Source organism: Cyprinodon tularosa, unplaced genomic scaffold (assembly GCF_016077235.1).
Source record: "Cyprinodon tularosa strain WSP-4 unplaced genomic scaffold, ASM1607723v1 ctg988, whole genome shotgun sequence".
NCBI lineage: Eukaryota > Metazoa > Chordata > Actinopteri > Cyprinodontiformes > Cyprinodontidae > Cyprinodon > Cyprinodon tularosa.
In genome coordinates, this window is record NW_024039771.1 from 28378 (window position 1) to 52082 (window position 23705).

At 49.6% G+C, this 23705-nt stretch overlaps 1 protein-coding gene across 1 annotated transcript; it reads left to right on the forward strand.

Annotated features, from left to right (window-relative positions):
* The first annotated feature begins 2760 nt into the window (after positions 1-2760).
* snx7 (sorting nexin 7) lies at positions 2761-17900 on the forward strand. Its single transcript, XM_038275990.1, has 9 exons — positions 2761-2925; positions 3964-4146; positions 6162-6272; positions 6705-6863; positions 7714-7912; positions 9018-9217; positions 12246-12332; positions 14942-15094; positions 17603-17900. Exons 1-9 carry the CDS (start codon positions 2842-2844, stop codon positions 17681-17683), a joined length of 1257 nt encoding a protein of 418 aa, XP_038131918.1. The 5' UTR covers positions 2761-2841; the 3' UTR covers positions 17684-17900.
* The last annotated feature ends 5805 nt before the right edge of the window (positions 17901-23705 follow it).

Here is a 23705-nt window from a genome sequence, read left to right on the forward strand (position 1 = left end):
TCTTTGGTCTGATGTCATTGGGCTAATGCCGTTGGTCAGATGTCATTGGTATGATGTCTTTGGTCCGATGCCGTTAGTCCAATGCTGTTGGTCCGATGTTGTTGGTCCGATGCCATTAGTCCGATATCATTGGTCTGATGTCATTGCTCCGATGTCATTGGTACAATGTCATTGGTCCGATGTCATTGGTTCGATATCTTTGGTCTGATGTCATTGGGCCGATTTACCAACTGCCCAATAATAGGCAGTTGCTGAGGGCCCAAAATTCCTTAGCTTAAAAGCCATCAGAATGCTTATAGTAAGTGTGGCCACCAAACCCCTTCAGTGTCCTCCATATTGAATCAGTCCATTTGCTGCACATGTTCAGAAAGGTCCAAACAGATAGCAGCAAACCATTTGAAAACAAACCATGCAAAGAGCAGTGTTGCTAACTTAGCGCTTTAGTCGCTATATTTAGCCACTTTTCAGACCCCTCTAGCACTTTGATTTCTAAAAAGCTCCTAGCGCCAAATCTAGAGACTTTTTTCTGCTACTGGAGACTTTGGAGACAACATCTAAAAGCAGCAAACTCTGCTCTCCAGAGCTAGTAGATTGGTAACCCCGCCTCCTGCTCTCCTCTATCTTGTCTGCTGTCATGATTCATGCAGCTATTCAGGGCTCGATGTTTACCATCGCCCGATCTCCCGGGGCAAGTAGTTTTTATTGTCGGGAGAGTACAAATTTCATTGCATTTACCCGCTGGGCAAGTGCAATGATCGCAAAAAGAAATTATTTATCACTCAAAATTACTTTTAAATCACCTACAATCGCTTAAAAAAGGACCCACAAGCGTTGCCAGCGCCATTTTTGTTGTTTTGTAGACATTTTCGCGCGATTTGAAAAAGCTGCGTGTGATTTTCCGCCAGATGTGATTTGTGTCCGGGATTTGGCGGGAATCAGACACATTTTTTTCAACTTGGCAGGCTAAAAAAACAACAAGGCAAAAAAAATTAAGTAGAGCAACACACCCACCACCTATTTTAACCTCCACCTATTTCATCCACCTCCCAGATAACCCTAGATTAAAAATGATCGGTCAGGGATTAGGAAAATTGGTTTAATTATATGCCATGTGTACAGTGTAAATATGGCTATCATATGGCATCTTCTGTACAGTGATGCAGGTCATACATTAAAAAATGTTCATTAAATGTTTTTCTCTTAGACATTGGAGAGCTGCATTTAAATGTTATACAGCTAAACATGTTAGATTGGTGACCTGTTATGTTATTATTATTGTCTTGTTGCTGCATTTATTTTGTCAGGGAAAACTAATCCTGACTCAGTTAAAAGTCAGGGAATTCTGAAATGATGTCAGACTGTGGAAACCCTGAATAAAATAACTATGTATAATGATTCTCTAGAAAAGTCACATTATATTAATAGTATTATCTTGTATAAACATACCGTGACTCTAAAATAAAAGTTATTCATTTGTGACATTACATTACAATTTCTATTTTTCCAAGCACACAACAGTTTAAAGCAAAGTTTAGTTTGAAAAGAATGTGCAGGAAGGATTGAAAAGCATGTTAACACGGTAATGTAGGCTGGAGTTCATTATCTGACGCATGCAGATACACACCAGGAACCTGGAAACTTACTGAATTACAAAAAACATTTAAAAAACAAACGTTTCATTGGTATATATACAAAACATTAGGAACTATATTTATCAAACATTATAATGGGTAAGTAAAAATTGTTTCTGGGCAAATGAAATGTGAAAGTCACTTGTCAGAAGGGCAAGTGGTAAAAATCCTTAACGTCGATCCCTGCTATTATTTCATCCAAATGAAAAATGGAGAACAGATAAGCAGATCATGGCTTGTCTACAGTGAAAAGAAGGACTGGGTTATTTACTTTGGCCTTTTTGGAAACACAGGAAGGAGCAATCAGCTAAGTGAGCTTAGTGCTTGGAAAAAATCTTTCATTCCTTTAGAGACAGCATGAAAAGTCAGCTGAGTACAAAACATAGAGAGGGAAACAAGAAGAAAAGGGACAAGAAGAGAGGGACACAACCTAGAACAGATAATGGATGTCTATTCTATTAACATTTCTCTATCTGGAGAATGGCTCTGTTTATGTGTTGTCTTCTCAGTTCAGGGGGCCCCCTGCCTGTCTTTGCCTTGGGCCCCACATGCTGTAAATCCGGCCCTGGGTTCACTCTACTACCAACAGGCTTTGATCAATCCAGTGAATAAACACAGATCAGTGCTGTGGACTCATGTGACTCTTCCGCATCTGTACTATGGAAAAGCATACGACATTCATACCGGAAGTACGTCAGTTATTTACACAAATAAAAGCCCCAAAGGGGCTCGTGCTGCCTGACATCCTGCAATCTCTCTATTCAAAGGTTTTTTTTTTCATCTCAGCTTTATTTCTTTTGTGTATTTAACCTTCATCAGGACAAAGGTTGACGTTTTACTTAATCTGTAGTGCTGATAATTTGTAGTAAACTGTCTTAGAGCAACATAAGCGTCAGCTTAAAGAAAGGCCTTTATACTTTATTAATCAAAGGTTGATAACCGTTGATTTGGAGGACAGTTTTTAGGATGTTATCTGTGTTCCTGGTTATTTTGCTCTGGTTTTGTATTTCTGTGACTGAGCAGAGTCTCTGGTCTCCTTTAAGGCCGCATTAGCAGCCAGTTATTAACCAAGGTGATCAGGCAGCCGGGCTTTTATTTTGAAAAGCGGAAGTGGTTCGGGCAGACATGGCGGTGTCCGCTGAGCTTCCGCTCGCAGAAGTTGGAGGAAAGTTTGCCTCCGGTCTTCAGACTGAAGGGTTCGGGCGGTGGAATGAGCGGAACCGCGGTACCGGCGGACATTTGTGGACACATGTTGGACCTGGACGAGGACGAAGACCTGGAGGTCTTCACTAAGGTGAGCCCGGCTGCTCCAGAACCAGCCGAACCCGGTCCGGTCCGGTTCTGCTCAGTCTGAGGCTCGGTTGGCCCACATACTGCCCATCGTGGTTCTGGATCCACTGGGAGAGACCTCAGAGATCGGGACATTTCTGGACCGGTTCGGTCCCGCCGGGTGGGAACCCTCCTCTGTAGGTGGTGGTCACGGCATTGGCAGGGAACCTGGTGACCTCTGACCCCCACCGCTGTCTACCTGGTGACGTCATCACGCAGACTTCACGCTAGGGGCGCGTCACTTCCACTGATCTCTATTCATTATGAATTATAACCAGAAACAATCAAATTACAGAGATGTGGTTTTATCTTACATCACAGTGACGTCATTCAAAACAGATGAGAGCTCATAATTATTAGATATTGATGTTGTAATTATGAGATAAACTGTCTGCTTTTGTTTTTCTTTGGTGAATGCAGAATGCTTCCGTTCATTTCAGACATCTGGATCAAATATTCAGTTGATCTAATAAATGTCAAAATGGCCTGCCATAAAGTGCAAATGTAAACACAGAGAACGCTGTCCTGTGATGTCATAACGTCTTCACAGGAGATCACACACAGTTCGCTTATATTTGGAAATTTGAACAGCAAAGCAAAAAAATCAGATTTAAGAAAAAAATGGAATAGAGCTCTATATATATATAAATTTATATGGATGGATAGATAGATAGATATAGATATCCAGATAGATATAGACTAAACTCCAGGATAGAAATGTCAGCGGCTCTGTGACAGACTGAAGAGGCTTTGATCACGTTGTAAACAGCTGTTTTTTACTTCCTGGTGTCGTCAGCTTGTTCTTTGTGCTGACGAGGTGACAGCGGCTCATTTTCCAGGCGGAATGTCCGTACATCAAGCATGAGCGTTGATGATGTCATCAGTGCAACAGAGATCAGGAAAGTAGACGATGGAAGGGAGCCAGGCTGTAGTCATTGGACTGGATGTCTGGCTCCTCTCATCCTTATTGGCTTCTCACTGACTTTGCTGTGTGTTTGTCCAGAACCGGCTGGTGGCTGAAGCCGGGCCAGGACCCAGATCTCCGGACTCCATGGTGAACCAGTTCCGACTGGATGAAGAGGAGCAGCCAGACGCCATGGACAGAGACATCTTCATCACCGTGGACAACCCAGAGAGCCAGATCACCACCATCGAGACCTTCATCACGTACCGAGTGGTCACCAAGGTGAGCCCAGGTCCACGCTGGCTCTGGTTCCGGTTCTGGATCCAGTCCATGTGCATCTCTGCTGCTGTCTTTATGGGGCTTTGACCTTCTTTCATGCAGAGGCTGCTGCTGAAGCTGGGAGCTAATCTTTGGTCCAAAGATTTTTTTATCCAGTTGTAGAAAATGATGGTTGCTCCACAGATTGGTCTGTTCTCAGCATCTAACCAGCGCTCCCATGGTTCATAGTCACCTGCCGACACCAGAATGTAGAGCTGTGTGTCGTCTGCATAGTGACTCTAGCTGATCTGGTTAGAATCTGAGCCAAGGGGAAATGGAGATGTGGGATAGGAGGGGCCCCAGAATGAAGCCTGGAGGAACCCCACATATTTTCCTCGTCCTCGCATTGTCAGCTCCAGGCTACCTCATTTTGGCTAGCATTCTACGCTCCAGGCTACCTCATTTTGGCTAGCATTCTACGCTCCAGGCTACCTCATTTTGGCTAGCATTCTACGCTCCAGGCTACCTCATTTTGGGTAGCATTGTTAGCTCCAGGCTACCTGATTTTGGATAGTATTGTAAGCTCCAGTTTACCTCATTTTGGCTAGCATTGTTAGCTCCAGGCTACCTCATTTTGGATAGCATTGTTAGCTCCAGGCTACCTCATTTTGGATAGCATTGTTAGCTCCAGGCTACCTTGTTTTTGCTAGCATCGTTAGCTCCAGGCTACCTGATTTTGGATAGCATTGTTAGCTCCAGGCTACGTGCTCTGGGCTAGCTTTGTTAGTCCCATGTTACCTGGTTTTTGGATAGCATTGTTAGCTCCAGGCTACCTGATTTTGGATAGCATTGTTAGCTGCAGGCTACCTTGTTTTTGCTAGCATTGTTAGCTCCTGGCTACCTTACTTGGGTAAGCATCGTTAGCTCCAGGCTACCTGATTTTGGATAGCATTGTTAGCTCCAGGCTACCTCATTTTGGATAGCATTGTTAGCTCCAGGGTACCTTGTTTTTGCTAGCATTGTTAGCTCCTCGCTACCTTATTTGGGTAAGCATCATTAGCTCCAGGCTACCTGATTTTGGATAGCATGGTTAGCTCCAGGCTACCTCATTTTGGATAGCATTGTTAGCTCCAGGCTACCTCATTTTGGATAGCATTGTTAGCTCGAGGCTACCTGATTTTTGGATAGCATTGTTAGCTTCAGGCTACCTGATTTAGGATAGCATTGTTAGCTCCAGGCTACCTGATTTTTGGATAGCATTGTTAGCTCCAGGCTACCTCATTTTGGATAGCATTGTTAGCTCCTGGCTACCTTACTTGGGTAAGCATCGTTAGCTCCAGGCTACCTGATTTTGGATAGCATTGTTAGCTCGAGGCTACCTGATTTTTGGATAGCATTGTTAGCTTCAGGCTACCTGATTTTGGATAGCATTGTTAGCTCCAGGCTACCTGATTTTTGGATAGCATTGTTAGCTTCAGGCTACCTGATTTTGGATAGCATTGTTAGCTTCAGGCTACCTGATTTTGGATAGCATTGTTAGCTCCAGGCTACCTGATTTTGGATAGCATTGTTAGCTTCAAGCTACCTGATTTTGGATAGCATTGTTAGCTCGAAGCTACCTGATTTTTGGATAGCATTGTTAGCTCCAGGCTACCTGATTTTGGATAGCATTGTTAGCTTCAGGCTACCTGATTTTGGATAGCATTGTTAGCTCGAAGCTACCTGATTTTTGGATAGCATTGTTAGCTCCAGGCTACCTGATTTTGGATAGCATTGTTAGCTCCAGGCTACCTGATTTTGGATAGCATTGTTAGCTGCAGGTTACCTTGTTTTTGCTAGCATTGTTAGCTCCAGGCTACCTGATCTATGCTAGCTTTGTTAGCCCAAATCAGCCCCATTAAGGGATCAGGGGGCCTCTGGCTCTGTGAGGGACCGGGTCACCTCACCTGAAAGCTGCCTCACAGACCTTTCACCTGCAGCCAATGGGTCCAATCGGCCCAGAACCAGAAGCTGAAGTTCTGTCTCGTTCTGTTCTACAGACCACACGCAGCGAGTTCGACTCCAGCGAGTATGAGGTACGCCGGCGGTACCAGGACTTTGTGTGGCTCAGGAGCAGATTGGAGGAGAGTCACCCGACCCTCATCGTTCACGTAGGTATCAACATTCTGGTTCTGACCCGGTCCGGTCTGAGTATGAGCTAAGGTTAAACCACAGGCAGCTGTCGGTTCCTGACCCTCATCGTCGTTCTGATGCGGTCCAATAGAACCCCAGGATGGTTCTGGTGTTTCATTTTAGCTCTGAGGTTCTGGTCCGACCCATTATGTGGTCAGTCAAACCCACTACCAACAGCTTTGGTAGTTTGGGTCAGAACCACGTTCTGCTGGAATAGACCAGAATCTCCATTGGGGGGGTTCTGAAAGGTTCTGGTGGATTGGATGTGGATTCTGCTTGCAGAATTTGTGGTCCGGTTTCTCCTCAGCCAGATAATGCTGAGGAGAAGCGGGTCAGAACCATGGACGTTCCAAACTAGAAGCAGAGGTGGGCCGGCGGTTCTGGTTCTGAGGATCTTCTCCCTGTTGCAGCCTCTGCCAGAGAAGTTTGTGGTGAAGGGGATGGTGGAGCGCTTCAGTGATGACTTCATCCAGACCAGGAGGAGAGCCCTGCAGCGCTTCCTGGACCGGGTCTCCCTGCACCCGCTGCTGTCCAGCAGCCAGCACCTCAGGGTCTTCCTCACCGAGCAGGTTACCCACACACGCCTCAGGGGATAGAACCTCATTTAATCCCATCTGAATAGATCTAATCTGGACTCATCTGATTTAACCTGATCTGAATTAATCTCAACGGATCTAATCTCAACGGATCTAATCTGATCTGAATTAACCTCAACGGATCAGATCTGAATGGATCTAATCTGAATGGATCTAATCTAATCTGAATGGATCTAATCTGATCTGAATTGATCTAATCTGAATTGATCTGATCTAATCTGAATGGATCTTATCTAATCTGAATTGATCTAATCTGATCTGAATTGATCTAATCTGAATTGATCTGATCTAATCTGAATGGATCTGATCTAATCTGAATTGATCTGATCTAATCTGAATTGATCTAATCTGATCTGAATTGATCTAATCTGATCTGAATTGATCTAATCTGATCTGAATTGATCTAATCTGAATTGATCTAATCTGATCTGAATTGATCTAATCTAAATGGATCTGATCTGAATTGATCTGATCTAATCTGAATGGATCTTATCTAATCTGAATTGATCTAATCTGATCTGAATTGATCTAATCTGAATTGATCTGATCTAATCTGAATGGATCTGATCTAATCTGAATTGATCTGATCTAATCTGAATTGATCTGATCTAATCTGAATTGATCTAATCTGATCTGAATTGATCTAATCTGATCTGAATTGATCTAATCTGATCTGAATTGATCTAATCTGAATTGATCTAATCTGATCTGAATTGATCTAATCTAAATGGATCTGATCTGAATTGATCTAATCTGATCTGAATTGATCTAATCTGATCTGAACTGATCTAATCTGATCTAATCCCTGGGTCTTCTCCTCCAGGAGCTGGCCCCTCACAGGAAACAGGGTCCTGGCTTCCTGAGCAGGATGGGGGAGTCCATGAGGGCCATGGCTAACTCTGTGCGAGGCCTGAGGACCAAGCTGGACGAGTTCAGCGCCATGCAGGATTACGTGGACATGTTCAGCCAGAAGATCTGCTCCGTGGACAAAGTGACCCAGAGGATCATCAAGGAGCAGAGAGGTTGGCCGTCTGTCTGCTTCTAAAAACAGGTGTCAGGGGGAGACAGTGGCTCTCTAAAGTGTTCACCCCCCTGGGAGGAGCACGTTCTAAACTCTGCAGCCCAAACAGACGCTCCATCTGGTAGAACAAGGTTCAGACTGAGCACACTGCTCCTGCTGCTCCTGCTCCTCCTGCTGCTCCTGCTCCTCCTGCTGCTCCTGTGTTCAATGCCAGAGAGCGCCTTGCTCTACTTGCTGTCATCAGCGGCTAGAAAGTAGTTTGAATCTATTTTAAAGGGAGAACATGTTATCCTGATCACAGCAGGGTTTGGCAAGCCATTTAGATATTTATTACTTTTAATGAGTATGTATTCCTGATATCTGGGGGGGGGGGTTGTTGGTCAAACCGCTGTGACTGGCCTGTGGAGGCCTTGGCTGTGGAATCTCTGCAACATCCCCCGTTTCAGCTGATTCCACATCATCATGTCAAGATGAAATATGGACCCTATGGCATATGGCACAGCACGGTATTCCTATCGTTACTGGTCTACTGGTCAGCATTTATATTACTTTGACTATGATGAAATGTTTTTAACATATAATAGATAATAAATATTCAGTCAAGCTGATAAATGCCACAACAGCCACTTAAAATGTGTAAAGATTTCTAACTTTATAACTTAGTTCTTACTAGTATCCTTTAATTATTTATTTATTTTTGTTTCTATTTCCTGCTGCAAAATGTAATTTCCAAAAATCTATAATTATAATAGTTCCTTCTAGGGGTGTGATTTTGATCAAAAAGAATCTTATTTTAGTGATCCATAAATTGAACAACAGAGAGGAGAGTGCTTTGAATAAATGTTAACATGGCCTGCCATAGCGAACTTAATGAACATATACATTAACTCCAGGAGCAAACTTCTTCTTCGCCATCTTCCTCTCCTTTGCAGCTGTAGCGCTGTTTCTGAGTCTTCTCTGAACCTGAACCTAAACCTGAACCTAAACTAGAACCTATCCAGAACCTAACTTAACCTGAACCTAACCCTGAACCCAGAGCAGAGCTACGCTGAAGGTTCCAGACCCCTGATTGATCCAGAGCCTCCCTCTGCTCCGTCTCCTTGCAGAATACATGGACGAGCTGAAGCAGTATAGCCCCACCTACCTGCAGTGGGCGGAGTCAGAGGACGAGCTGGCAGACCCTCTGAAGGGCATCAGCGGCTGCGTGGAGAGGTGCAGCAAGGAGACGGAGGAGCAGATCCAGCATCTGTCAGAGGTCCTGGTTCCTGCCTTGCATGAGTACGTCCTGTGTGCCGATACCCTGAAGGTAGGAACATCTGCCTACAGGAGACCCTCAGCTGGGATCATCCTGACTACATAGAACCGCTGCAGGGCTGTAGTTCAAATCCCTGTTCATTCATTCTACCCATTAAACCATTAGGCCATGACATCATGACAATTTAAAAAGGAATGGATTCTGGGCTGTAATGTTACCGCCATCCACCAGAGGGGGCTGCAGTTCATTCTTAATCTGAGCAGAACCATGAATGGATCCAGATTGTTTTCAGCTGTTAGTGGATCCAGATTATTTTCAGCGGTTAGTGGATCCAGATTCTTTTCAGCGGTAGTGGATCCAGATTATTTTCAGCGGTTAGTGGATCCAGATTGTTTTCAGGGGTTAGTGGATCCAGATTGTTTTCAGCGGTTAGTGGATCCAGATTATTTTCAGCGGTTAGTGGATCCAGATTGTTTTCAGCGGTTAGTGGATCCAGATTATTTTCAGCGGTTAGTGGATCCAGATTGTTTTCAGCGGTTAGTGGATCCAGATTCTTTTCAGCGGTAGTGGATCCAGATTATTTTCAGCGGTTAGTGGATCCAGATTCTTTTCAGCGGTAGTGGATCCAGATTATTTTCAGCGGTTAGTGGATCCAGATTGTTTTCAGCGGTTAGTGGATCCAGATTGTTTTCAGCGGTTAGTGGATCCAGATTATTTTCAGCGGTTAGTGAAGGTTAGTGGATCCAGATTGTTTTCAGCTGTTAGTGGATCCAGATTGTTTTCAGCGGTTAGTGGATCCAGATTGTTTTCAGCGGTTAGTGGATCCAGATTATTTTCAGCGGTTAGTGGATCCAGATTGTTTTCAGCTGTTAGTGGATCCAGATTATTTTCAGCGGTTAATGGATCCAGATTATTTTCAGCGGTTAGTGGATACAGATTGTTTTCAGCGGTTAGTGGATCCAGATTATTTTCAGCGGTTAGTGGATCCAGATTATTTTCAGCGGTTAGTGGATCCAGATTGTTTTCAGCGGTTAGTGGATCCAGATTGTTTTCAGCGGTTAGTGGATCCAGATTGTTTTCAGCGGTTAGTGGATCCAGATTGTTTTCAGCGGTTAGTGGATCCAGATTGTTTTCAGCGGTTAGTGGATCCAGATTATTTTCAGCGGTTAGTGGATCCAGATTGTTTTCAGCGGTTAGTGGATCCAGATTATTTTCAGCGGTTAGTGGATCCAGATTGTTTTCAGCGGTTAGTGGATCCAGATTGTTTTCAGCGGTAGTGGATCCAGATTATTTTCAGCGGTTAGTGGATCCTGATTCTTTTCAGCGGTAGTGGATCCAGATTATTTTCAGCGGTTAGTGGATCCAGATTGTTTTCAGCGGTTAGTGGATCCAGATTGTTTTCAGCGGTTAGTGGATCCAGATTGTTTTCAGCGGTTAGTGGATCCAGATTGTTTTCAGCGGTTAGTGGATCCAGATTGTTTTCAGCGGTTAGTGGATCCAGATTGTTTTCAGCGGTTAGTGGATCCAGATTCTTTTCAGCGGTTAGTGGATCCAGATTCTTTTCAGCGGTTAGTGGATCCAGATTCTTTTCAGCGGTTAGTGGATCCAGATTCTTTTCAGCGGTTAGTGGATCCAGATTGTTTTCAGCGGTTAGTGGATCCAGATTCTTTTCAGCGGTAGTGGATCCAGATTATTTTCAGCGGTTAGTGGATCCTGATTCTTTTCAGCGGTAGTGGATCCAGATTATTTTCAGCGGTTAGTGGATCCAGATTGTTTTCAGCGGTTAGTGGATCCAGATTGTTTTCAGCGGTTAGTGGATCCAGATTGTTTTCAGCGGTTAGTGGATCCAGATTGTTTTCAGCGGTTAGTGGATCCAGATTGTTTTCAGCGGTTAGTGGATCCAGATTGTTTTCAGCGGTTAGTGGATCCAGATTGTTTTCAGCGGTTAGTGGATCCAGATTGTTTTCAGCGGTTAGTGGATCCAGATTATTTTCAGCGGTTAGTGGATCCAGATTCTTTTCAGCGGTAGTGGATCCAGATTATTTTCAGCGGTTAGTGGATCCAGATTATTTTCAGCGGTTAGTGGATCCAGATTGTTTTCAGCGGTTAGTGGATCCAGATTGTTTTCAGCGGTTAGTGGATCCAGATTGTTTTCAGCGGTTAGTGGATCCAGATTGTTTTCAGCGGTTAGTGGATCCAGATTGTTTTCAGCGGTTAGTGGATCCAGATTGTTTTCAGCGGTTAGTGGATCCAGATTATTTTCAGCGGTTAGTGGATCCAGATTGTTTTCAGCGGTTAGTGGATCCAGATTGTTTTCAGCGGTTAGTGGATCCAGATTGTTTTCAGCGGTTAGTGGATCCAGATTGTTTTCAGCGGTTAGTGGATCCAGATTGTTTTCAGCGGTTAGTGGATCCAGATTGTTTTCAGCGGTTAGTGGATCCAGATTGTTTTCAGCGGTTAGTGGATCCAAATTGTTTTCAGCGGTTAGTGGATCCAAATTGTTTTTAGCGGTTAGTGGATCCAGATTGTTTTCAGCGGTTAGTGGATCCAGATTGTTTTCAGCGGTTAGTGGATCCAGATTGTTTTCAGCGGTTAGTGGATCCAGATTCTTTTCAGCGGTTAGTGGATCCAGATTCTTTTCAGCGGTTAGTGGATCCAGATTCTTTTCAGCGGTTAGTGCAGCCATGCAGACGGGCCGACGTTAGCCCCGGCCGCCGCAGACGGGCCGACGTTAGCCCCGGCCGCCGCAGACGTGCCGACGTTAGCCCCGGCCGCCGCAGACGTGCCGACGTTAGCCCCGGCCGCCGCAGACGGGCCGACGTTAGCCCCGGCCGCCGCAGACGGGCCGACGTTAGCCCCGGCCGCCGCAGACGGGCCGACGTTAGCCCCGGCCGCCGCAGACGGGCCGACGTTAGCCCCGGCCGCCGCAGACGGGCCGACGTTAGCCCCGGCCGCCGCAGACGGGCCGACGTTAGCCCTGGCTGCTGACGTCTTTCTATTGATGGGTTTCTAACAGCATTCAGGGTGAGCTTTCAGAGGTTGTCCAGCAGATGGCAGTTGACTGTTCTCTTTGTTCCAGGCTGTGATGAGGCGCAGAGACAACATCCAGGCTGAGTTGGAGGCGAAGAATGAGGCGCTGGCGTCCAGGAGAACGGAGCAGGAAGTAGTGAGTGTGATTTCCTGTCCCCTCAGCGCCGCCGATCCACGCTCAGAGGCTGTAGAGCTGAAGACGGCGGCGAGCAGCTGCTGTTTGTGTGAGAAGCAGAGGCTGAGCAGAGATTTCCTCTCCCAGCAGCAAACAATACGCCCCCCCCCCCACACACACACACAGCGCCGCTCTAATACCCATAAGTCCCGTGGAGCCTGAAGCTGATCCACTGTAATAAGCAGTGAAATGTCACATGGTTATTGTTCCCTGGAGGCTCTCTGGGTGGAACGAGATGAACTTCAGGTAAACTTCTATAGATCCATGGTGACTCAGTCTAAGACAATCACCACACGTCACAAGTCCTGCTGAGACTGACTCTGAGGCAGAGAACAGGTCCTGCTAAGACTGACTCTGAGGCAGAGAACAGGTCCTGCCGAGACTGACTCTGAGGCAGAGAACAGGTCCCGCTGAGACTGGCTCTGTGGCAGAGAACAGGTCCCGCTGAGACTGACTCTGAGGCAGAGAACAGGTCCCGTTGAGACTGGCTCTGAGGCAGAGAACAGGTCCCGCTGAGACTGGCTCTGAGGCAGAGAACAGGTCCTGCTGAGACTGACTCTGAGGCAGAGAACAGGTCCCGCTGAGACTGACTCTGAGGCAGAGAACAGGTCCTGCTAAGACTGACTCTGAGGCAGAGAACAGGTCCTGCCGAGACTGACTCTGAGGCAGAGAACAGGTCCTGCCGAGACTGACTCTGAGGCAGAGAACAGGTCCTGCTAAGACTGACTCTGAGGCAGAGAACAGGTCCTGCTAAGACTGACTCTGAGGCAGAGAACAGGCCCCGCTGAGACTGACTCTGAGGCAGAGAACAGGTCCCGCTGAGACTGGCTCTGTGGCAGAGAACAGGTCCCGCTGAGACTGGCTCTGAGGCAGAGAACAGGTCCCGCTGAGACTGGCTCTGAGGCAGAGAACAGGTCCCGCTGAGACTGGCTCTGAGGCAGAGAACAGGTCCTGCCGAGACGGGCTCTGAGGCAGAGAACAGGTCCTGCCGAGACGGGCTCTGAGGCAGAGAACAGGTCCTGCAGAGACTGGCTCTGAGGCAGAGAACAGGTCCTGCAGAGACTGGCTCTGAGGCAGAGAACAGGTCCCGCTGAGACTGACTCTGAGGCAGAGAACAGGTCCCGCCGAGACTGACTCTGAGGCAGAGAACAGGTCCTGCCGAGACTGGCTCTGAGGCAGAGAACAGGTCCTGCCGAGACTGGCTCTGAGGCAGAGAACAGGTCCTGCTGAGACTGGCTCTGAGGCAGAGAACAGGTCCTGCTAAGACTGGCTCTGAGGCAGAGAACAGGTCCCGCTGAGACTGGCTCTGAGGCAGAGAACAGGTCCTGCAGAGACTGGCTCTGAGGCAGAGAACAGGTCCTGCAGAGACTGGCTCTGAGGCAGAGAACAGGTCCCGCTGAGACTGACTCTGAGGCAGAGAACAGGTCCCGCTGAGACTGACTGAGGCAGAGAACAGGTCCTGCCGAGACTGGCTCTGAGGCAGAGAACAGGTCCCCCCGAGACTGGCTCTGAGGCAGAGAACAGGTCCCGCCGAGACTGGCTCTGAGGCAGAGAACAGGTCCTGCCGAGACTGACTCTGAGGCAGAGAACAGGTCCTGCCGAGACTGGCTCTGAGGCAGAGAACAGGTCCTGCCGAGACTGGCTCTGAGGCAGAGAACAGGTCCTGCCGAGACTGGCTCTGAGGCAGAGAACAGGTCCTGCCGAGACTGGCTCTGAGGCAGAGAACAGGTCCTGCCGAGACTGGCTCTGAGGCAGAGAACAGGTCCTGCCGAGACTGGCTCTGAGGCAGAGAACAGGTCCCGCCGAGACTGGCTCTGAGGCAGAGAACAGGTCCTGCTAAGACTGGCTCTGAGGCAGAGAACAGGTCCTGCTGAGACTGGCTCTGAGGCAGAGAACAGGTCCTGCTGAGACTGGCTCTGAGGCAGAGAACAGGTCCTGCTGAGACTGACTCTGAGGCAGAGAACAGGTCCTGCTGAGACTGACTCTGAGGCAGAGAACAGGTCCCGCTAAGACTGGCTCTGAGGCAGAGAACAGGTCCCGCTGAGACTGGCTCTGAGGCAGAGAACAGGTCCCGCTAAGACTGGCTCTGAGGCAGAGAACAGGTCCTGCTAAGACTGGCTCTGAGGCAGAGAACAGGTCCTGCTAAGACTGGCTCTGAGGCAGAGAACAGGTCCTGCTAAGACTGGCTCTGAGGCAGACAACAGGTCCCGCTGAGACTGACTCTGAGGCAGAGAACAGGTCCTGTTGATCCACCTGAAGACAGAATGACTGGATCAGTTATAGAAGGAAGCAGCTGATGTTTCTCTCCAGGATGGAGTCACAGCCAAACAGGAACAGACCAGATGAAGCTACTATGAGAAAAAGCAGAGAGAGCAGAACGTTAGAGATTGAACTAACAGATTCTGCAGAGTGGGAGAATAGAGATAGAATGAAGCAGAATGATGAAAAAGGGATCCCTATGTCCTCCAGCAGTCTAAGCCTATAGCAGCAGAACTATAGAGATGCAGGATGGAAGGATCGGTTAGCTCTCCATGGTCCTGCTGCTCATTGACGGCTCTGTTGTCCTGCAGCTCCAGGAGGAGGTGGATGAGCTGGCAGACCGGGTGGAGCAGGCCAACAACGCACTGCGTGGAGACTGGTCCCGCTGGAGGAGCACCATGAGGGCTGACCTCAGGGAAGCTCTCACCTCCTCTGCTGCCAAGAACGTGGATTACTATGAGAAGGTAAGGAGCAGAACGCAGAGCTAGCTCAGGCTAATTAGCATGGAGGTCAGTCTGTATGGACCACTGATGGGAGGGGGGGGGTGGGAAGGTGGTCAGGAAGCTCCACCTGCCTGACCTGGTGGTGCTCCATCCCCAGCTGCTTCAGCCTCATGGGGCCCAGGGCACAGCTGTCCTGTAGTCTGAGCAGAGGGGTGATGACAGCACCATGGAAACCAGAGCAGAGCTGCAGAGAGTTTGATCCACCAGCAGGGGGCAGCAGCGCCTCACTGGAGCTGCATGTTATTAGAGGCTCCTGTTCATGAGGAGCAGCACCATGTTCATCCTGGGAGGGAGCGAGGGAGGAGGGAGGGAGGAAGGAAGGAAGGAGGAAGGAAGGGAGGGAGGGAGGAAGGGAGGAAGGAGGCAGGGAGGAAGGAGACAGGGAGGAAGGAAGGAGGAGGCGGGATGGATGGAGGGAGGGAGGAGGGAAGGGAGGAAGGAAGGGAGGAGGGAGGGAGGGAGGGAGGGAGGAAGCAAGGGTAAAGGAGGGAGGAAACCGAGGGAGGGAGGGAGCAAGGGAGGAGGCAAGGGAGGAAGCAAGGGAGTGAGGGAGGAAACAGGCAGGGAGGAAGTGAGGGAGGGAGGGAAGAGGGAGGGAGGGAAGAGGGAGGAAGCAAGGGAGTGAGGGAGGAGGGAGGAAACAGGCAGGGAGGAAGCAAGGGGGGAGGGAGGAAGCAAGGGAGTGAGGAAACAGGCAGGGAGGAGGGAGGAAGAAAGGGAGTGAGGGAGGAAGCAAGGGAGGGAGGGAGGGAGGGAGGAAGCAAGGGTAAAGGAGGGAGAAACCGAGGGAGTGAGGGAGGAAGCAAGGGAGTGAGGGAGGAAACAGGCAGGGAGGAGGGGGGAAGCAAGGGAGTGAGGGAGGAAACGGGCAGGGAGGAAGCAAGGGAGTGAGAAAACAGGCAGAGAGGAGGGAGGAAGCAAGGGAGTGAGGGAGGAAACAGACAGGGAGGAGGGAGGAAGCAAGGGAGTGAGGGAGGAAGCAAGGGAGTGAGGGAGGAAGCAAGGGAGTGAGGGAGGAAACATGCAGGGAGGAGGGAGGAAACAGGCAGGGAGGAGGGAGGAAGCAAGGGAGTGAGGGAGGAAGCAAGGGAGTGAGGGAGGAAACATGCAGGGAGGAAGCAAGGGAGTGAGGGAGGAAACGTGCAGGGAGGAGGGAGGAAACAGGCAGGGAGGAGGGAGGAAACAGGCAGGGAGGAAGCAAGGGAGGCAGGGAGGAAGGAAGGGAGGCAGGGAGGAAGCAAGGGAGTGAGGGAGGAAACATGCAGGGAGGAGGGAGGAAACAGGCAGGGAGGAAGCAAGGGAGGCAGGGAGGAAGGAAGGGAGGCAGGGAGGAAGGAAAGGAGTGAGGGAGGGAGGAAGAAAGGGAGACAGGAGGGAGGGAGGTTCTGGTTCTGACCCGGACCGAGGCGGTTCTAGTTCTGACCCGGACCGTGGCGGTTCTGGTTCTGACCCGGACCGAGGCGGTTCTGGTTCTGACCCGGACCGTGGCGGTTCTGGTTCTGACCCGGTCCGAGGCGGTTCTGGTTCTGACCCGGACCGTGGCGGTTCTGGTTCTGACCCGGTCCGTGGCGGTTCTGGTTCTGACCCGGTCCGAGGCGGTTCTGGTTCTGACCCGGACCGTGGCGGTTCTGGTTCTGACCCGGTCCGTGGCGGTTCTGGTTCTGACCCGGACCGTGGCGGTTCTGGTTCTGACCCGGTCCGAGGCGGTTCTGGTTCTGACCCGGACCGTGGCGGTTCTGGTTCTGACCCGGTCCGTGGCGGTTCTGGTTCTGACCCGGTCCGAGGCGGTTCTGGTTCTGACCCGGACCGTGGCGGTTCTGGTTCTGACCCGGTCCGAGGCGGTTCTGGTTCTGACCCGGACCGTGGCGGTTCTGGTTCTGACCCGGTCCGAGGCGGTTCTGGTTCTGACCCGGACCGTGACGGTTCTGGTTCTGACCCGGTCCGTGGCGGTTCTGGTTCTGACCCGGTCCGAGGCGGTTCTGGTTCTGACCCGGACCGTGACGGTTCTGGTTCTGACCCGGTCCGTGGCGGTTCTGGTTCTGACCCGGTCCGAGGCGGTTCTGGTTCTGACCCGGACCGTGACGGTTCTGGTTCTGACCCGGTCCGTGGCGGTTCTGGTTCTGACCCGGTCCGTGGCGGTTCTGGTTCTGACCCGGACCGTGACGGTTCTGGTTCTGACCCGGTCCGAGGCGGTTCTGGTTCTGACCCGGTCCGAGGCGGTTCTGGTTCTGACCCGGACCGTGACGGTTCTGGTTCTGACCCGGTCCGTGGCGGTTCTGGTTCTGACCCGGTCCGTGGCGGTTCTGGTTCTGACCCGGTCCGAGGCGGTTCTGGTTCTGACCCGGACCGTGACGGTTCTGGTTCTGACCCGGACCGTGACGGTTCTGGTTCTGACCCGGTCCGTGACGGTTCTGGTTCTGACCCGGTCCGTGGCGGTTCCTGCTTCTAATGGGATCTTGTGTCTTTCAGTGTCTGGCTGTGTGGGAGTCGTTCCTCCTCTCCCAGAGAGGAGGCGCTGTGGAGCAGAGGAATGGAGAACACGCCTCCTAAAGCGCCTCCTGACCAACAGAGACCGTCTGAAGAGCTGGACTGGATGGAGCAGAACCGGTCCAGAACCCAAGGTTCTGTTAGCTTAAAGCGGGTCAGAACCTGATGCCATATTGATTAACACTACAGGGACCTGATCTCCCTCTGCCCCCTGGGATCCTCTGCCTCCTGCTAACTGTAATAATGATGATGCAATAATAAAGATGGAAACTGGTCTGACTGTCTGGTCCTCACTGGGGGGGGGGGGGGGTCTGGTTTCCCCAGATGGTAATAGAAGGAACAGATGAAGACCAGATCCCTAACAGGAAATAATCCCACTGCAGGATTATTTCTAGATTAATCTAAACACCTGAGTAATCTCAGTTTGCTTTATAGCAGCCCTGTTTAACCTTTGACCCCAGTATTAACTTAGTATCCTCCAATGATGGCGTCCCGCTGTCTCTGAATGGCTCCTGGGTGGTCCATGGGGACCAGGACACCCAGCAGGACCTTCTCTGACTGACATAGACCTGCTCAGGGACCACTGGGTACCTGGACTTAGTTAGGACCCTGTACAGTGGCCCCTCCAGAAATGTTTCATAGGGGGGCCAGATGGGGCCACTAAAAACCTTCTGGTGGCCCCTGAATCTAAAAGCCATCATTTCAGGGTCTATAGTGGTGAAGCTGCCCAGGAAACACCTGCTCACTTCCATGTTTTATTTAGAGGAGGAAAGCGGGGACGAAGATGTTGTGGAAGAGGACGCCAGGGCGGCAGAAGCTTGGTTTGGTGTAGAAGGCTTCCAGCCGTACATGTTTGAGCCCTTGCCTCGCAACGCTGCCAGTTCTGTTAGCTCTACGCCTGCCGAAGACACAGACGTCCATCCCCGTGAACACTGGGACGCAACTCAATGGGAAAGGGAAGGATTCTGGTTTCAACCGTTGCGTATATTAGCTGCGACATATGAATCAAGATGCTATGACCGAAAACATTTGATTGACAGATGACCGCTGATATATGATTGGCTGAATTTAGGTGTTCAGGCTGATGTAGAACTAACTGGCCTGCAGAAGATAACGAGAAAAAAACAGATTTTATGACAGGATTTTTATAAAAATAGAAATTTTCAATAAATATAAAGAATATAGTCTGATAAAGAGTTCTTTATGTTCATGTTTAAGCCAGAATGATTTGTTATTTAAATATGTTTAACTAGTTTAAGGTTGGTTTTTCTCTCTTAACATAGATGGCTTCCTTCCTCTCAAACCACCTGTCTTCTTTGTCCCAAATATGAACATTATGGTCCTCCAAAGAATGTAATTTCTCGTCCAGTGGAGGGCGCTCTTCTGTGTTGGGCCATGCCTCTGTGGAGAGGTTGTTTGGTTTCTCCAATATAAAGATCAGAGCATTCCTCACTGCATTGACCTGCAGACACCACTCTGCTCAGACTGGGTCATACTTTTATTTTAGCCTCCGATGGACGTTCCTGCCCTCATCTATGGTCCTGACCAGTAGAACAAGATCCTGGAAGCGAGCCACCAGCATGGGTTTCCTCTGCAGGGCGTCCTGAGCGTCTCCTCTATGTGGAGAGCTGCTGCTTCTCCCCATAGAGAGGAGCCTATAGAGGCTCTGGTCAGAGTCTCCTGGATGCCAAACCACCAATCCAAAACACGAACCAGGGGGAAATGTTTTTATTACGCTTTAGGCTCGTTTTAGGAGCCTACAAGAAAACAGAATCAGATCTGAACAGTTTTAGAATAATAATTATATATTGTTTTGTAAAAATGCCTTAAATGAGCTGGAAAGGAGGAGTTAATGCCTTAATGAAAGTTTATTGTTTGCTCACAGGTCTTCAGTTTGGTGTTCCCTGTTGAAAAGGGGGGGGGGGGGGGGGGGGGGTCAATACCAGGCAGTAGCCTAGGGACCCAGGTTCCTGGGGGCCCCATAAAACTCTGTTTCCATGTGTGGTTAATACAACTATTCCTTATTTGTGCACATTAATTATAAAAATGCTTTGGCTAACATGCCATCAGAACGCTGATAATATTAGTGTGTCTCAGCCCCCCCCTTCAGTGTCCACCATATTGGATCAGTCCATTTGCTGCACATGTTCAGAAAGGTCCAAACAGACAGCAGCAAACCATTTGAAAACAAACCATGCAAAGAGCAGTGCTGCCAACTTAGCGCTTTAGTCGCTATATTTAGCCACTTTTCAGACCCCTCTAGCACTTTGATTTCTAAAACGCTCCTAGCGCCAAATCTAGAGACTTTTTTCTGCTACTGGAGACTTTGGAGACAACATCTAAAAGCAGCGAACTCTGCTCTCCAGAGCGAGTAGATTGGTAACCCCGCCTCCTGCTCTCCTCTATCTTGTCTGCTGTCATGATTCATGCAGCTATTATTTCATCCAAATGAAAAATGGAGAACAGATAAGCAGATCACGGCTTGTCTACAGTGAAAAGAAGGACTGGGTTATTTACTTTGGCCTTTTTGGAAACACAGGAAGGAGCAATCAGCTAAGTGAGCTTAGTGCTTGGGAAAAATCTTTCATTCCTTTAGAGACAGCATGAAAAGTCAGCTGAGTACAAAACATAGAGAGGAAAACAAGAAGAAAAGGGACAAGAAGAGAGGGACACAACCTAGAACAGATAATGGATGTCTATTCTATTAACATTTCTCTATCTGGAGAATGGGGCTGTTTTATGTCTTCTCCATTCAGAGGGCCCCTGCCTGTCTTTTTCCAGAGCCCCACATTCTGTATATCGGCCCCTGTGAGTGTGCAGCTGTACACTATAATCAGGCAGCTTCTGCTCAGTTTGCTTTAAGGCTCAGAGGTTTGTGTGCCGGATGGTTTCTAAACATTGAACATAAGGACATGGACTGAAGCCCGAACAGTTCCTGCACCTCCTCTAGTTGCCTGGGTGATCAACATGGCTGCTGCACTGACATCTGGAATTCACTAGAAAGGACCAAACCACTAAAATATAAATGCAAAGATTTATTGTCTGAAGGGATGAAGTGATGATCGAGGAGCGATTCAGCAGAGAAGCCCAGAGAGGAGGGCAGTAGACGTTCAGCTAGAATGACCCAATCATCTAGTCCTCCTAAATGTCACGCTTAGAGGAGGAGTCCTCCTGCATTGTGAGCTCCTGCAGGAGCAGGCTGAGCGCTGCTGATCAGAGCTGAGGTCAGAGGAGGAGAAAGCAGTGATGCTCTGCTAGCCTGGAGGCTCTGCATGGGAAGCAGTCCCACCATGATGTCAGGAATAGAAAGAGCAGAGCGCTGGGATTGGCTGCAAAGGGACATGACTCATTAGAAACGCCATTCTGGGCTCAGAGCTGCAGCGCAGGAAGAGATTCCTGATTTATCTCTGATGGCCGACGGCAAGCCTGGATTATTTCTAGGCTTTAATGCATCAGAATATAACTGATGCTTGTTTATACTGTTTGACCTCCTTAAAGCTCCATCATCCCCCATGGAAACGGATCAGGATCCAGGTTCTGGTTTCAGGACCAGCCAAGGACCCATGAAAGACCAGCCAAGGGCCCATGAAAGACCAGCCAAAGACCAGCCAAGGGCCCATGAAAGACCAGCCAAGGACCAGCCAAGGACCCATGAAAGACCAGCCAAAGACCAGCCAAGGGCCCATGAAAGACCAGCCAAGGACCCATGAAAGACCAGCCAAAGACCAGCCAAGGGCCCATGAAAGACCAGCCAAGGACCCATGAAAGACCAGCCAAAGACCAGCCAAGGGCCCATGAAAGACCAGCCAAGGACCCATGAAAGACCAGCCAAAGACCAGCCAAGGGCCCATGAAAGACCAGCCAAGGACCCATGAAAGACCAGCCAAGGGCCCATGAAAGACCAGCCAAAGACCAGCCAAGGGCCCATGAAAGACCAGCCAAGGACCAGCCAATAGCACACAAAGGACCAGCCAGGGGCCCATGAAGGACAAGCCAAGGACCAGCCAAGAGCCCATGAAAGACCAGCCAAGGACCAGCCAAGAGCCCATGAAGGACCAGCCAAGGGCCCACGAAGGACCAGCCAAGGGCCCATGAAGGACCAGCCAAGGGCCCACGAAGGACCAGCCAAGGGCCCATCAAGGACCAGCCAAGGGCCCATCAAGGACCAGCCAAGGGTCCATCAAGGACTACCCAAGAGCCCATGAAGGCCAAGCCAAGGACCAGCCAATAACACACAAAGGACTAGCCAAGGGCCCATGAAGGACCAGCCAAGGTTCAGCCAATAGAACACAAAGGACCATCCAATAGCATACAAAGGACCAGCCAAGGGCCCACGAAGGACAAGCCAAGGGCCCAGCAAGGACCAGCCAAGGGCCCACCTAGGACCAGCCAAGGCTCCATCAAGGACTACCCAAGAGCCCCCGAAGAACCAGCCAAGGACCCATCAAGGACTACCCAAGAGCCCATGAAGGACCAGCCAAGGGCCACCAAGGACCGGCCAAGGGCCCACCAAGGACCAGCCAAGGGCCCACGAAGGACAAGCCAAGGGCCCACCAAGGACCAGCCAAGGGTCCATCAAGGACTACCCAAGGGCCCCCGAAGGACCAGCCAAGGACCCATAAAGGAGTACCCAAGAGCCCATGAAGGACCAGCCAAGGGTCCATCAAGGACTACCCAAGGGCCCCCGAAGGACCAGCCAAGGGTCCATCAAGGACTACCCAAGAGCCCCCGAAGGACCAACCAAAGGCCCACGAAGGACCAGCCAAGGGTCCATCAAGGACTACCCAAGGGCCCCCGAAGGACCAGCCAAGGGTCCATCAAGGACCAGCCAAGGGCCCCCGAAGGACCAGCCAAGGACCCATCAAGGACTAACCAAGAGCCCATGAAGGACCAGCCAAGGGCCCACCAAGGACCGGCCAAGGGCCCACCAAGGACCAGCCAAAGGCCCACGAAGGACAAGCCAAGGGCCCAGCAAGGACCAGCCAAGGGCCCACCAAGGACCAGCCAAGGGTCCATCAAGGACTACCCAAGAGCTCCCGAAGAACCAGCCAAGGACCCATCAAGGACTACCCAAGAGCCCATGAAGGACCAGCCAAGGGCCACCAAGGACCGGCCAAGGGCCCACCAAGGACCAGCCAAGGGCCCACGAAGGACAAGCCAAGGGCCCACCAAGGACCAGCCAAGGGTCCATCAAGGACTACCCAAGGGCCCCCGAAGGACCAGCCAAGGACCCATAAAGGAGTACCCAAGAGCCCATGAAGGACCAGCCAAGGGCCACCAAGGACTACCCGAAGGACCAGCCAAGGGTCCATCAAGGACTACCCGAAGGACCAGCCAAGGGTCCATCAAGGACTACCCAAGAGCCCCCGAAGGACCAACCAAAGGCCCACGAAGGACCAGCCAAGGGTCCATCAAGGACAAGCCAAGAAATTGGGGGCGTTTTGAATGGTTTGTACTGTAGCTGTATTTTACGACGGAGTATTAGGGCCATACATGAAGAGAAAAAATATTTTTTCCATGACGAGATTAAACTCGACATGTCGAGAATAAAGTTGAAATGTCATGTTGAGTTTAATCTCGACGTGTCGACTTTAAACTCGCCATTTCGAGAATAAAGTTGATATATCGTGGCGACTTTAATCTCGACATTCCAAAGTTTGGAGAAAAGAGCAACCGCGCTCCACAGCTGCAGTCTGCGTTTTAAGAGTGAATGTATTCTTTGACGTGCTGCAACTGTATAACTGTATAATCATCACAGAAAGTACAATTTGACCAAATAATCTACAGGTATGTCTGATTCTGGATTCTGTGCATGTATCCTGTGCAGCGGTTGGCTCTCTTGAACTAATTTCAACTTTATTGTCGACACGTCGAGATTAAACTCAACATGACATTTCAACTTTATTCTCGAAATGGCGAGTTTAAAGTCGACAGGGCGAGTTTAAAGTCGACAGGTCGAGATTAAACTCAACATGACATTTCAACTTTATTCTCGAAATGTTGAGTTTAATGTCGACATTTCGACTTTAAAGTCGACATGTCGAGTTTAATCTCGTCATGGCAAAAATATTTTTTCTCTTCATGT